Raw genomic sequence first — 15,828 nt, forward strand, 5'->3', positions numbered from 1 at the left:
CTCTGCCGGCCTGGTCACCCCTAACTGCCCTCCCCTGCTGGCCTGATTGCCTACAACTGCCCTCCCCTGTAGTCCTGGTCTCCCCCAACTGCCCTCCCTTGCAGATCTGGTCTCCCCCAACTGCCCTCCTCTGCTGGCCTGGTCACCCTTAACTGCCCTTCCTGCTGGCCTGGTCACCCATAGCTGCCCTCCCCTGCAGGCCTGGATCCTCCTCAAGTGCCCTTCCCTGCAGGCCCAGTTGCTCCCAACTTCCCTCCTCTGCTGGCCTGGTCACTGCTAACTGCCCTCCCCTGCAGGCTTGATCGCCCCCAACTGCCCTCCCTTGCAGGCCTGGTCCCTCCCAACTGCCCTCCCCTGTTGGCCTGATCGCCCACAACTGCCCGCCCCTCCAGGCCTGATCCATCCCAACTGCCCACCCCTGCTGGCCATCTTGTGGTGGCCATCTTGTGTCCACATAGGGGCAGCCATCTTTGACCACATGGGGCAGCCATCTTGTGTGTTGGAGTGATGGTCAATTTGCATATTGCTCTTTTATTAGATAGGATGTCTTTTAATGAACAAAGACTGATTTTCATGTAGTTGATTTTTATCAATCTTCTCATTAATTTTATCTACTTGTATTTTTATCTCTCCTGGAACTCTGATCCCTTGAATTTAGCCATACTTACTCTAGGTTAGCTTTCAGATTTTCCTTCTCATATTTCTGAACTGCACTGTGTGTTATCTTAAATTTTATCTTCTGGTTAACTATTTCTCTTGTTTAACCCTTTCATTGAGTTTTTTAGTTTAGTAATGATATATTTTACTTCTACTAATAGAAGTCTCCCCACCTCCTTGATCTGACTGGTCTTCCAAATAGTTTATTTTACTTGCTTGTTTTTGTGATTCCAGTTTTTATTTTTATTTATTTATTTATTTATTTATTTATTTTAAATATATTTTATTGATTTTTTACAGAGAGGAAGAGAGAGGGAGAGAGAGTTAGAAACATCGATGAGAGAGAAACATCGATCAGCTGCCTCTTGCACACCCCCTACTGGGGATGTGCCCGCAACCAAGGTACATGCCCTTGACCGGAATCGAACCTGGGACCCTTGAGTCCGCAGGCCGACGCTCTATCCACTGAACCAAACCGGTTTCGGCCAGTTTTTATTTTTTAAAACATTTTATATTCTTTAATGTCTCTCTGTTAATTCTGATATCAGCAGTCCTTAATATCAGGTGGGGGAGTGCTCTACATGCTTCTTCAGCTGTTTTTGTTTTGTTGTGCTGGCTTGCCTCCCTGGGTGCATGGTGATTTTGGGTTGTATGCTTTGGCTTGATCTTAATTTATGGAAAACTTAAAGGTTTCAATGGAGGATGCTTTTCTTCCAAAAGGATTGGGTTTGTTTCTGCCTAGAACCAGGGATACCGTTAAACTCAAACCCTCAGTGGTCCAGACTTGGCAGGAGTCCCAAACTCTCTGCAATCTATTATTTGACTGGGTATTCCCCCTTTTTCCTCTCTGCTCTCCTTTACATATTCATATTTACCTTTTAAAGATGACTTTGCAGTTTTTTTCCCCCCAAACTTGCTCTACATTGGGTATTGTTTAGACCTTTAGAAAGAGAAGAAAGCACTACTGTAAAATTGTAGATATTTTGATGTGTGAAAATGCAAAAAGAAAAGTGATCTGTTTTAAAAGTAAGAAGTTTAAATAATCTATATTATAAAAAGCCAGTGACTGTAACACCATAAAGCTGTAACGACCAAACGACTGGTCACCAGGAGGTGCAATGATGGGTCTTGCGGCACGGCCGGTCTCCGGGTCTCCAGCGCGGCGGGGGGCTGGGTCTTGAGCAATTTCGCACGCTGAGCCTCTAGTATGAGATGTTTTTGTGGATAGGAAGAAGCAAAAAGAGCTATCATGTCACACATTGTAATTAACTTTAAAGCAAAATGAATTTCACAGGGGTCTAATTTTATTTTTATTGTGTAAAGATCCTAAGGAAATCATCAGTCTAGTTTAAAATGTCAACCAGAGCTTTCATTTTAGTTAGTGAAAGGTACAATTTTCACATATTACTATCTGAAATGGATTGAATTTTGAAGTCTTGAAAGAACCAATCAAGTTTTATTTTTTCTTTCTCCATGTGCATTATCTTTGAAACTTTGAGGGCTTGTTATGGCCATATGAATTAGGGGCAGTCATGTACTGTAACCTAATCTTAACTTACCATCAAATTAGTGGTGATTAGGTGGATGGTCTTTTGTTTGGATCACAGCACTCTAGGTGTTGAGTGGGCTGTGATAAGGGTTTTAGAAAGAGATGGTAAGAGCCAAATGAGGAAAAGCAGAATCTTAAAAAAACCCCACCAGAACTTAAAAATTAGTATTTTTATTTAATTAGTTTAAGCAAAAAATACCTACAAAATACTGCACAGTAATGTGCTAATGAGAAACATCATATCATATGCTCTGTTATAAAAAGGGGACCCATGTCAGTATTTATGAAGGGATTGATTACAAAAAATTGTGGTTTGCTAGACTGACAACACATTTACTATCCAGGAGACTGGTTGCTCTGTTCTCAGTTTCAAACAAGGAGGGCTGGTAAGTTACTGAGCATCTTACTTTCATCTGTAAAATGAAAGTGTTTTGCTCTTGTTTTCCCAGCTTGGGGATTATCCCAGTGCTTTTGAGATCCCTGTGCTAATGAAATAATTACTGAGTACCTACAGAGTTTTAAGATTTAGTTCTAGTTTTCTGGATGAATGACAGATACAAAGAAAATGTTACTTTACTTTTTAAAAAATTAAAAAAATATTTTTACATGCATTGCCTTGTTCCTTCCTCCTTCATCCCTTTAAAATTATTGCAATAAGTGTGAACTTCTCAATACCTGCTACCTTTCTGCAAATGTGGCCACAGATGTATTTTGTTTGATCCACAGTTTTAAAAGTTTGTTAATTTGGATTTTGAGCTTCACTTAAAAGTTCAGAACATCTAGCAGCATTCCCAGTGACAGCAATAGACAGGAGCTAAGTAAGGGCCCTTCTAGACAGGACAGTAGATGGTCTCCAAATGGTCTTCCCTACACTCCTTTTGATTTGCACTGGGCTGTGTCACTCACGTTGTTACTTGCTGGCTCTTTGGGCACCTCAGTGTAGCTTCTGCTTTATCACTCAGCTCTTCACTTCCCGATGTGCCTTTGGAACATGCTCCTGACAACCCTCTTTGAGGTAGGGTAGGCCCTGAGCCCCAGGGAATACAACTCAAATAAGCTCTGGTCCTCCCACCTTTGAAAAAGAAAAATTTAGTTAGAAAGAAATTTTTTCAAAATATTTTCATATGTATTTTGCAATCTTGTCTTTACAACTGTCCCTTGAGGTAGTCAAGTCTGGAATTATGTGCTGTTAGAAAGCCTTGGTCTCACTTGTGCTGCCAAGGCCATATTTATTTTAAAGTAGTTCCACTGAGGGGCTAGACCTTTTCTGTGGACATCTCAAGGTGGCCACAATTCTTGTCATGTTCTCATTGGCAGACTTGAACTCTGTGCTCTGCCTTGAACGTTCATTGAGATACCGTCAGCTCCTATAACTGGTGAGTGGCAGAGCCAGTATTTGGTTAGAGAGCTTTCAACTCCTGTACAGCATGCTACTTTTCTGGTATTGTATCATTCTTGGAGAAAAAAATATCATTTCATTTTGCTCTTTGCTGGGTGAGGACAGAAGAGAGTGTGTGTTAACCATGATTTTTGTGAGTTTATTAATTTGTCTTTTATCTCAGAAGAACCTTTTTGTAGTCTTTGATGGGTGTGCCCTCATTTTTATGCCCTTAAAAAAAAAAAAAAGCAAGCTCATTCTCTGCTTGCTAGCACATTTGGTAGGGTTAAAAGTTTAACTCTTCCCTCTTTTCTTCCTACTCTAAATCTTTTAGTCCATCTTCATTTATAAATACCTTTTGGGATGTTTTAAATTTATACCATCTCTGTGTATTTGTAGGTGACACAATCAAATTACATATGTGTATCATAACAACAACAGATGTGACCATATTCCAGCTGGAATATGGGTTCTTTTTCTTTTTTTTTAAAAAAATATATTTTTATTGATTTTTTACAGAGAGGAAGGGAGAGGGAGAGGGATAGAGAGTTAGAAACATCGATGAGAGAGAAACATCGATCAGCTGCCTCCTGCACACTCCCCACTGGGGATGTGCCCGCAACCAAGGTACATGCCCTTGACTGGAATCGAACCTGGGACCTTTCAGTCCGCAGGTCGACGCTCTATCCACTGGGCCAAACTGGTTAGGGCTGGAATATGGGTTCTTAAATGCCCTCTCCGCTGTGGTTGGAGTTATTTTCTGTTTACCAAGATATGTTTCGGCTGAGGCACAGAGGAAACAGTGTAGTATTAGAATGCCTCTCCTGGTGTGTTGTCCCACATGGTACTATTTTACAGATCGTAATGGAGTACGTAAATGAGGTTTTGTGGTCAAATAATATTTGGGAAGCACGGAGTTAAGCAAAATTAAATAGGTTTCTGTAGTAGGGCCTCTCAGAGCCTTGGAATACTTGTCAGCACCGTGACTAAGAGGAGGAGAAAAGGAAGCCAAGGGTTTCTGACCACAGCCTCTGGTAGGGCTAATGTTGCATTAGGAATAGTTTGGGGAAAATTGGTTTACAATGATATTGCATCAATTCTCTGTAGAGGTGGGAATGATGCATTATTAGTGAGGTTTCTAATGTGTTTTATTGCTGCCGTGTCATCCTTCAGTTTTCCAGTGACTGAACACAGTCTCATAGAGTGGGTGCTGGATGCTCACAGTGCTGAGAAGAGGGTGCTCATTGGCATGGAAGTGGCCCAGAGAGTAAGGGCTGTGGCCTCAATTTCGGTATAGTCTCTGTGGATGGTTATGGGTGCATTGTTCATGCTCTGATGCCGGTAACTCCCTTAAATAGCTCCTGATTCTAGTTATGCTATTGAAGACTGAAGAGTTCTTGTAAAATGCCATCTAATTCCCGATAGGTGGAAGGTAAAGGAAATATCCTTGATAAAATTCTCAGTTACACGTATGTGCACAGATCATGATCCAATGATGAATTATTTCAGAAAACCAGACAAACACAGGGTAAATAGACAAACAGAGCAGGACAGGCCTAGAATGTTGACTGGGTAATTGGGGTGAAGGGAGAGGAGAATCAGGAGGAAATATTGGCCCAGTGGAGGTCAGGTGAGTGACAAATACCCCCGAGCACCTGCTGAACATGTAGAAGAGCTAATTTGACGGAATCTGGAAGAGGCATTTGTCTATGAACTTGGGCCGGTGTGCAGACTTTCTGCTTAGATTCTATGGCTTTAAGCGTTGAATAGTTCGCAAATTTCGACTTGTCATTGTGGGGCTTGTTTGTAGCTGAGGTCTTTCTGGAGACCTTTACATTACACCAGTTCTATCACCAACCCTCAAGTGAAGCAGCTTCTATTACAAGCTTTGCCAGTGTTTGTGTAGAACAGTTGTACCCCTGGGTGGGGAGAACGTGGCAGCTTTATGTGTTTGCCTGCCCTAAATTTTAGCTCTTTGGATCTTTGTTGACAATTGTTGCTGAGAGAGGAGGATGATATGTTGTATTTTAAAATGATCAGAACTGGAAGCATAGTGTTTACAAGTGAAGGCCCAGGAGTCAGGTAGATTTAGGTTTATCTTTGCCACCTACTACTGGCGAGGAGTATTAGGTTTCCCCATTTGTTCATTTAGGTTTAACATTACCTATGTTACCAGATTGTTTTGAATAGGTGGGGTGTATAGGTATGTGTAGTGTAATGAGGTACAGTGTGGTTAACACTTCACCTAAATGACAGACTAGGCATACTCTGTCTGAGTTTGTTTAGGACACTGGTGCTTGTTGGTGTTTGTGTAGAGCCTGTCCTTGGAGTCAGTTAGCCAGTTCAGTCCATAGTAGAGAATGGAAACTGGAGAAGAAATTTTGAAGTGGTAAAATTTGTCTATGGTGTCTTTACACCTGTTATTCTTAGTATTTTAACCACTTTTTAAATTGAAATTATATGAAATTCTAACAATTTCATATAATTTCTTGAAAAGAAGTTGAAGTTTCAGCCTCATGCCAACCTTGGTCTTGCCCATCACTTGGCCTTGAAAAAAATATGTTATTTGCCTATTAATGAGGATAACATCAGTAATAAATGTCATAGGACTTTATTATCTCTTAACACATATTCGACTGTGATTTTGGGGGAGGCTTTACAGTAAGGTTTACTAGAGAATAGTGGAGATATTTATTCTATCTGTTCTAAGAAATTTTCTAAACATTTTGTGAACTTTATTTATTTTATTTATTTAGTTAATTTATTTTTAAAATTTCTTTATTGATTAAGGTGTCACATATTTGTCCTCATCCCCCCATTCCCATCCCACACCCCTCCCCACGGATGCCCCCACCCCCCTGTTGTCCTTAACCATTGGTTAGGCTCATATGCATGCACACAAGTCCTTTGGTTGATCTCTCCCCCCTCCCCCCACCCTCCCCTACCCTCCCTCTGAGGCCCGACAGTCCGATCGATGCCTCCTTGTCTCTGGGTCTGTTCTTGTTCATCAGTCTATGTTGTTCATCATTTCCCCTAGATGAGTGAGATCATGTGTTACTAGAAATATACTTATAAGAACCGAATGTGAGACGAGCAATAATAGTTATGCTGACAGGCAAATGAATCAGTCTGTAGTGAGTTTCTTTCTGGACCAACAGTTCTTTTGAGACCCAATTTCAATGTCCACCAGTTCCTTATGTGTACATGTCAGCACTGACTTTTCAGTTCTGGATGGTGGACAAATGGTGGTAATGCAGGTCCGACTCCCTCTGGTTTGGTCTCGCCCGGACCCAGGGGCGCGGCCTCACCCCAACTCAGGGGCGCGCAGCCTCACCTGGACCCGGGACCCAGCATCACCCGGGCCCCGGGGTGCGTGCCCTCACCTGGACCCAGATGCGCGCAGCCTCACCCGGACCCGGGATCCTGCCTCACCCGGACCCAGGGGTGCACGGCCTCAACCGGACCCGGGATCCAGCCTCACCCGGACCCAGGGGCGTGCGGCCTCACCCGGTCCCAGGGGTGCACGGCCTCACCTGGACCCGGGACCCAGCCTCACCCGGACCCAGGGGCACGTGGCCTCACCTGGACCCAGGGGCGCGCGGCCATTTTGTGAACTTTAGCATGTTCAGTATTCCATGAATCTCTGGGAAGGTGCTAGTCCTCATGTTTTCATGAAGAAAGACTGGCAGCTCAGAAAATCTCAGTGTTCTTTGCCCTGGCCAGTGGCAGAGCTGGGGTTATAATCTGGGTCTTCTGCCAGCATTCTTACTTCTCTACCCTTATCCCCTTAGACCCGCAGGTTTGAGGATGTCAAACGAGTCAGCCTTAGTTATTAAAAAAAAAAAAATCAGTCAGTAATAAAGTTAAGATCTCTCTCTCTAAATGAAAGAGTTTCAGAGGAATGCTTTGTTCCTAAATTTGCAAGTTCATTCAGTTTAAAAATGATTCCTATAATATAGCTCTCATATTCATTATTCATATTCATATTCATTGCCTCAGTAATGACTTTTAAATAGGACTTTATTATTAGAATGACTGGACTGAAGTCTGATTGGACTAGGGTTAAGAGATTGCATCACTATAAATGGAGATAAAATATTTTACGTAAGTTGATCTACTTTTTATGAAGTTTCATAAGTTGGAACTTAGGATCTTCTCTAAAACACTTTGACCAATTTCCAAATAGCAAACTTCCCACTGTGGGGTTAAAGATAGAATGACCACTTAGGAGAATTTGGGAATTAAATTATTTCTGTTGGCACTTTCAATTATGTTAAGTGAGGCAGAGCTTCATTAACTGCTCCATCAACAATTTTTCTAACCCAAAAGCTTGAGGAGGTAAGATTACTACACTGATTAGAGAATCATCTATGGACCAAAATGAAAACAGAAAACCCTTTGCATTTTCAGTGTGTAAGAGAAATATTAGATGTGATTGTCTGTGAGGCCATTGGCATAGTTATTGGAGAGGGCCTTATGGGAATATATAAATTAATTTAATGTCCCTCTTTTTAAAAAAATGTTTTCATTGACTTTTAAAAATATATATTTTTATTTATTTTAAATATATTTTTATTGATTTCAGAGAGGAAGGGACAGGGAAAGATAGAAACATCAATGATGAGAGAGAATCACTGATTGGCTGCCTCCTGCACAACCCCTACTGGGGATCGAGCCCACAGGCATGTGCCCTTGACTTGAATCAAACCCAGGACCCTTCAGTCTGCAGGCTGACACTCTATCCACTGAGTCAAACCGGCTAGGGCAAAAAAATATTTTTATTGATTTCAGAGAGAAAGGGAGAGCAAGAGAGATACAGAAACATCAGTGATAAGAGAGAATCATTGATCAGCTGCCTCCTGCACTCCCTCTACTGGGGATTGAGCCCACAACCCGGGCTTGTGCCCTTGACTGGGAATTGAACCCAGGACCCTGCAGTCTGCAGGCTGATGCTCTACCCACTGAGCCAAACCAGCTAGGGCAATTTTTTTTTTTTTTAGAGAAAGAGACAGGGAGGAAGGGTGATGGAGAGGAATATCAATGTGAAAGAGAAACAGTGATTGGTTGCCTCCCATATGCACCCTGTCCAGGAATCAAACCCACAACCTGGGAATGTGCCTTGACTGGGAATCAAGCCAGTGAAGTTTTGGTGCAGGGGATGATGCTCAACCAACTGCACCACACCAGCTAGGGCAAAGCCAGTCTTTAACAGCACCTTGAATAGGTTGAGATGGGTTTAAAAGCATTGTAGTTCCTTCATGATTGCATTGGAATGTCACATTCTCTGGCCAGGCATAACCTTAACTCTTTTTTTAAAAAAAATATATTTTATTGATTTTTTACAGAGAGGACGGAAGAGGGATAGAGAGCTAGAAACATCGATGAGAGAGAAACATCGACCAGCTGCCTCCTGCACACCCCCTACCAGGGATGTGCCCGCAACCAATGTACATGCCCTTGACCAGAATTGAACCCAGGACCTTTCAGTCCGCAGACCGACGCTCTATCCACTGAGCCAAACCAGTTTTGGCAACCTTAACTCTTATATACCAGCAATTATAACCTTTTCTCTCTATTATCACCCGCCATGTTGGGTTATTGTTAGAAAACTGTATTATTCCAGCGATTTTACCAAAGTTTGGAGAAGAATTTTTTTTAACAGCTATTATGTGTTTAAAATTCATAATCAACATGGAGTTTAATATTTAGTAGAAGAAGCAATAAAAACACAATGGCTTAGGGTAGTGCTAAGAGTTTTTCCAGTAGAGGTCAATTTTTAGGAAATGATGTATCATCCTAAAATTGAATTGGATGGGAATGAGAGAGGGATGAAAGAACATGTATTTTGCTAGTGGTATCTTGAAATATTACCTGATATTGAATATGACTTCTAAACTAATATACAAATAAACAAAGTGAAAATAAAAACAAAATAACTGAATACTAAAAGGTGTACCAAAAATAGAAAACACACTCCAGATCATATGTTTTGGAGAAATGATTGTTTTGCTGATAGCAAGTGGGGACTTACCTTACATTTATGTTGGGAATCAGGGAGTCATTTGGTATAGTTTTATACTAATATTTATATAGAACCACATTATGCTTATAATAACCTTGCAGAATTAATAATGGATATATATTTATGTGCTTCTTGAATAATAATTGCTTTATTTTTAATTTCTAAGTGAATTAAAATATACAGTGTAATAATTTTGGCAGATGATGGTTTGATTAGTAAATGTTGTCTTTACTAGTGTAATAATGTTTGATTTTTTTTCTCTCTCTCTCCTGGTTCCAGGGTGTGGATGAATGGAACATAGCTCGCCTAAATACTATCTTGGATGTGGTTGAGGAAGAGTGCGGTATTTCTATTGAGGGTGTAAATACCCCGTATCTCTATTTTGGCATGTGGAAAACCACATTCGCGTGGCACACCGAGGATATGGACCTCTACAGCATTAATTATCTCCACTTTGGAGAGCCCAAGTCTTGGCAAGTTACATGTTTAATATTCATTCGCTTTGGAATTTTGAAGTTTGGGCAAGGCACTATAACCTATTGAAGAGGATGTTTTTCCCTTGGTGGAATCAGATTTAATATGAGCTGTAAGAAAGTTTTTGACTGTAATAATGAATTGTCTTCCACTTTCCCCAGGTTTTTGCTCAAAGTCATGAAGCTAGTGGTGACTTGTCTATTAAAGTTGCCTACAGACCATTATGTGTATATGTGTGTGATGCGTTGTTAGATATTTTAGTCTTGAAGAATTTGTTAGGCATCTTTACTTATCTGACCATTTGTTGGAAGGTGTATGGGAAAGTTGACTTCCTGGATGTAAAGTATCAAATAATCTTAATAACCTTCCAGTCCAGCCTCCTCTAAATAAATGACCATTTCTATATAGTATGTGGTGGCTGGAGGGAGAGGAAAGATGAATCAGGAGGTCTGTTACCGCTCTTTGAGTAATAGGCCTGGGTCAGAGAGCAATTGAATGTTGATATGTGTTCTTAACTTGCAGTTTCCTCTGTTTCTGAACTTATTTTCTCATTTTTCTTAAGAGTTACTGCTCTCTAAAATGCATTATATAGTACATTCATTGCACATTTGTAATTATTAGCCTGCTAACCCTGGTATCCTTTGTGGTCAGGCATTTTCATGTTTTAAAGAGTTAAGTCTATTTTCTATAATATCAGCCTACTTTCTTTAATACATTTACATCAGGGTAACACACAGGCAGAAGCATATGAAGCATAATCTGGACAACAGGAAATAGGATGTTCTAATGAACACTTAGGACGCTCTTCAGGTATTGTGCCAGCCCAGCAGCTTTCTTGGTTCCAATTCAAAGAGAATGGTTTCTTTCAAGTTCTGCTGATCATGAGTTCAGTGTATAAATACAGTGTATAAGTTCTAGTCCAATCTTGCTATTGAGGTTTTATCATTCGGTGAAATGAGAAATGGTAAGCTTTCTCCAAAAAATTCAAATATAGGAAAACTTCCTTATGATTGAAAATGACATCTAATTGGAAGGAAAGTATTAGGTGGAAGGGCAAAGTTCTTAGGATATACAAGAGAAATCCAGGCAGTTCTTAGTTTGCTGTCGAGTTTTTTTCATCTAAAAAAACTTAGTGGGAAGCTCTTTCCACTGAGCCAAACTGACCAGGGCTGTTTAACTTATTTTAAAGGTAAGCACATTTAATCTGGTTAATTCTTAGCATTCTTCTCTTTTAATGGAATAAATCAAACTTAAACATTTTGAATACATGGTCTAGGATGTTGAGAGGTTTTATGACAGTGTGATGGGATTATTCATTTCACAGTTGTTTACAGGAGGCTCAGTTGTGAGCACACACTCGAGGCCCTGTGGGTCTGTATTTGTCATCTTTCTTCAACAACTTTCTAAACATCTGTCATCCTTTAGTACTTTTGGGACTTAGCTCTTGGAGACTTTGAGAAATACTACGAAGTAGTGCATAGGCTCCTGGACAGTGATCTCCATGCTTTCTGACACCCCCTTTCAGAGTGGATAAAATTAAATGAAGTGGATAAATCAACATGTTGGTGAAATCTAGTAGTATTTAGGTAACTACTAGAATATACTATATTTCCTTTAAGAAAAATGAAACGTTAGTAGCAAAACTTTTCTGGAGGTTTGTTAGATATTAATTAATGAGAATGCTTGGGACATTAATTTGAGTTTTTAGTATTAGAGGAGTTAGAGATGCGGTTCCTATTTTCTTATGGAGGAAGATTATTCTTTCCTCTTGTCTTGAGAACAGTATTATGTTGTCTCCTAAAGATCACTTAGGGGAGAATATTCTGGTCAGGAAACGGACTGATTCTAAAATCTTGTGTCTTTGGGAAGGAGCACTGCAGTTTGTGAGAATCATTATGCTAGTATCCAAGGTATTTCTTCCTTCCAGCATGTATATTTTCAGTATTTAATTACTCTATTAGTTATTAAGCATATAGACTCCATTCTATGCATTAAGGGTAGATTTATAATAACACTATTATCTTTAACCTTGGCCATTATTTATAATGATAAAGTAATAAAACACAGCAGTGAGTATGACAGCTAATCTACATTCCATTTTCTAAGATAACTACTGTAGGAAAAGAGTGATATAAATGACTGTAAGTATATTTCCCAGTAGATTTATGAAAGATTATATTAGCTCAGCGTTAAATACTTTGAGGTAAACTCAATCATCATTAAAATTCACTTTAGTAATCATCATAATATATTTAAAGTGAGCTTTGAAAGTTGGTAGAAGCAATACAAATTCATATATATATTTGGAGGCAGGGAGTGTGTGTGGCAGAGCTAAGACACAAGGGACCAGCAATCAGGGCTCTAGTCCTTATTCTACTAACATTTGGCTTTGGACAGATAACTGTACTTGTAATTTCCTCACCCACAAAATGACAAGGTTAACCAGTATGATCTCCAACCATAGGAATATTTTCACTTACTCTACAAAGTGAGAGGATGACACAGTGATGTAGGTGTGTGTGCACATGAGCACACACTGGTTTTCTTTCCTGCTGGCCTCTGCTTGTTGAGTTGGATCTGAAACAGTTGCCTTTACTCTTCTCCAGGGGTGACCTCTCCTGAGCTTGACATCTCTTTCCTGGCTGTGTCTTCCTCCTTCTCTCTGGCCTTACAGGCTGGCGATGAACTTCTGCTTCTTCATCTTCAGTTCTTCATACCATGTTTTTGGTATGATTATTGCAAAGACTGCTGCCTAGAATCCCCTCCCTACTTCCATGTCTACACTGCTCTCCTCTGCCCCTGTATCCCTTAGATTTTTGCCTGAAGTCTTTTTAGATCAATCTGTTTAAGGGCAGAGAAGGAAACACACACACACACACACACACACACACACACACACACACACACACACGTTATAAAGATTCTTGTCTAAAATGTAACGATTAAGAACACCAAGTTTCCTGAGATTTCTGAGTAGCTACAGAATATGCACAGCCCCAGGTGGGAGCCCTGAGACATACTTTTATGGGCACTATATATGGCAGATTTTGCTTAGTAAGTTTTCATGAATACAGGGATGTACTGAAGAGACTTTCAGAGGGGCTGATGATTTATTTAAACATTTATGGCATAAAGGTTTAAGGGGAAAAGAATGCTTAAAGTAAGCAGATAGAAAACTGCTCTGGTAGTCAGTGGTATTTATTATTTTTTGAATTAATATTGACTTGGGAGCAAGAAGACCTGTTTTAAAATCCCAATCTGTCACTTACCAGCTGAATGACTTAGGGCAAAACACTGTATGACTTTAATCATAAATTTCTTTAACTGCCAAATGGAGGCATGATTTATTCACTGTCTACTTATAGGATTGCTAGAAGGGTCCAGGGATATACTCTGTGTGAAAGTGCTTTGTAATCTGTAAAGTACTATCCAAATATTTATAATTACCATTATTTTAATAACCTTATAAAAATGAATCCCCCTTGTTTTTTGGTCATAGTAATTACTTTAAGTCTAAATTTGGCATATAATAGATTGGAAGTTTCAAGGATACAATATAATTCTCCCAAGCATCCTGTGCTTACGGTAGTGGTTAACTGCTGGGGATATAGAATTAGATGATGTCTTGAATCCTCCTTTCCAAGTCCATGTCCAAACACAATGAATAAGAGACTTTCAGATTTACTCTGTAGAGAATGAGAGAGGTGAGGTTTAAGAAGACATGTCTTAAGCTGTGGAAAGGTCTAAAATCAAGAGAGAAGGTTTTTCTGAATGTTATGGATTTGGTTAAATTTTATTCAACAAACTGAGATTTTGTTAAAATGCCATGCAGGAATAAGTGATGTCAGATTATTCAGAATAAATATAAACTTAGTTTGATGCTTTTTTAAATGAATCATTTTTTAGTGTTTTTTTAATTGATTTCAGAGAGAGGAAGGGAGAGGGAGAGAGAGAGAGAGCGAGCATAGATGAGAGGGAAACATTGATCGGCTGCCTCTGCATGCCCCCTTTTGGGGATTGAGCCCACAGCTCAGGCATATGTTCTGATTGGAATCAAACAGTAATCTCCAGGTTCATGGGTCTATGCTCAACTGAGCCATGCTGGCTGGGTTTTTTAATGTTTTGTAATATTTGAGAGTACCAGCTGTTTTTGTTTTTTTTTAATTTATCTTTTATTTTTGAAAGTATTACGGATATCCCTCTTACCCGCCCCCTAGCAACCTCCCCTGCCTTCACTGCACTATTATCTGTGTCCATGGGTTATGCATATCTATCTATCTATCTATCTATCTATCTATCTATCTATCTATCTATCTAATAAAAGCCTAAGTGACCTTCACGGTGAAACCACTAGAATGACTGGTCGCTATGATGCGCACTGACCACCAGGGGGCAGACGCTCAATGCTGGAGCTGCACCTGGGGTGGTCTGCGTGCTCCCACAGGGGAAGTGCCGCTTAGCTAGAAACCAGGCTCTGCAGCCATGGTGGCTGGAGCCTCTCCCGTGGACACTCCCACTGCGTGCCCCTCCCCCATTGGGACCGGACCGGGATGGGGACTGGCATTGAGACTGAGCGCTAGCCCACGGCTGCTTCTCAGCGCCGGTATCGCCCCGCCAGGAGACCGCAGCGGAGCAGCAGCGAGCCTACCGAGCGGAGCTGCGGTGGCAGGTGCAGTGGGGCCAGGATGAGCAGAGTGGCGCCAGGGCTCAGGCTCCTCCCCATCCGCCTGCGGCTTCGTGCACTACCACATCCCTTGGGGGATGTTGGACCGCCCGTTTAGGCCCAATCCCTGCAGGCCACACCAAGGGACCCCACAGGTGCATGAATCTGTACACTGGGCCTCTAGTGTGCATCTAAGTTCTTTTCTTTTCTTTCTTTCTTTTTTGCATATAAGTTCTTTGGTTAATCTCCTCTCCCCCACCTCCCCTTTCCCTCTGGGATACCTCAGTCTGTTCCATGCTTCCATGTGTTTGGAACAAAATAGACCAGAGGGGGGAAAAAAAGAGCACCAGCTTTTTAAAAAAATAATTCTTTATTGTTGCAAGTATTACATATGTCTCTTCCCCCCCCCCCCCCACCCCCATTGACCCCCCTCCAGCTGGCCTGCCTCCCACTCCAGGCCTTTAGCAGCCTCTTGTCTGTGTCCATGGGTTATGCATATATGCATACAAGGTCTTTGATTGATTACCCCCCGCCCCCTTCCCTCTGAGATTCCGCACTCTGTTCCATCTTCCATATCTTTGGATTCACTCCGTTCATGTTACTTAGATTCCACATAGGAGGAGCGTACCAGCTTTTGTACCAGCATGTTGTGTTTTGAGTTCTGGCATTACTTTTTAGTGAGATGTGACCTTGAGCAATTGTTAGATAACCTCAATTTCCTCTTGTTAGACACTCATATGGTTCTGATGCCCACTTTGTAAGGTGGTTGTGTGGATGAAATAAAATAACTGTACATAGCATATACCACAGCTCCTGATATATCGAAAGTGCTCAATAGATGTTAACATATTTCATACAGTTACCAGATACATAGTGCATGTCACGTAGAAGTTCATGTATGAGGTTATATATAAGACCTTACTGATTTTATATTAATAAGAATTCTTGGTTCTAAGAGGCAGAACCCCACCTTAAGCAAAAAGGCTGTTTTCCATTGTAAGTAGTTGGGATAAGCTAGAAGCATGGCTCAATCCAGGAGATCAGTTGCTCCTACTGGGTGTCTGTCTCATCTTCTCTCTTCATCT

At 40.8% G+C, this 15,828-nt stretch overlaps 1 protein-coding gene across 5 annotated transcripts in view; it reads left to right on the top strand.

Annotated features, from left to right (window-relative positions):
• Positions 1–15,828, top strand: part of KDM4C (lysine demethylase 4C) — a 332,885-nt gene that overhangs the window by 55,073 nt on the left and 261,984 nt on the right. For all 5 annotated transcript variants that reach the window (XM_079790592.1, XM_079790594.1, XM_079790590.1 and 2 more), the window contains exon 5: positions 9,886–10,079. In XM_079790592.1, the coding sequence (XP_079646718.1) occupies positions 9,886–10,079 (194 nt within the window). The remainder of the gene's footprint in view (positions 1–9,885; positions 10,080–15,828) is intronic.

Source organism: Cnephaeus nilssonii, assembly GCF_951640355.1.
Source record: "Cnephaeus nilssonii genome assembly, chromosome: 14".
Lineage (NCBI taxonomy): Eukaryota > Metazoa > Chordata > Mammalia > Chiroptera > Vespertilionidae > Cnephaeus > Cnephaeus nilssonii.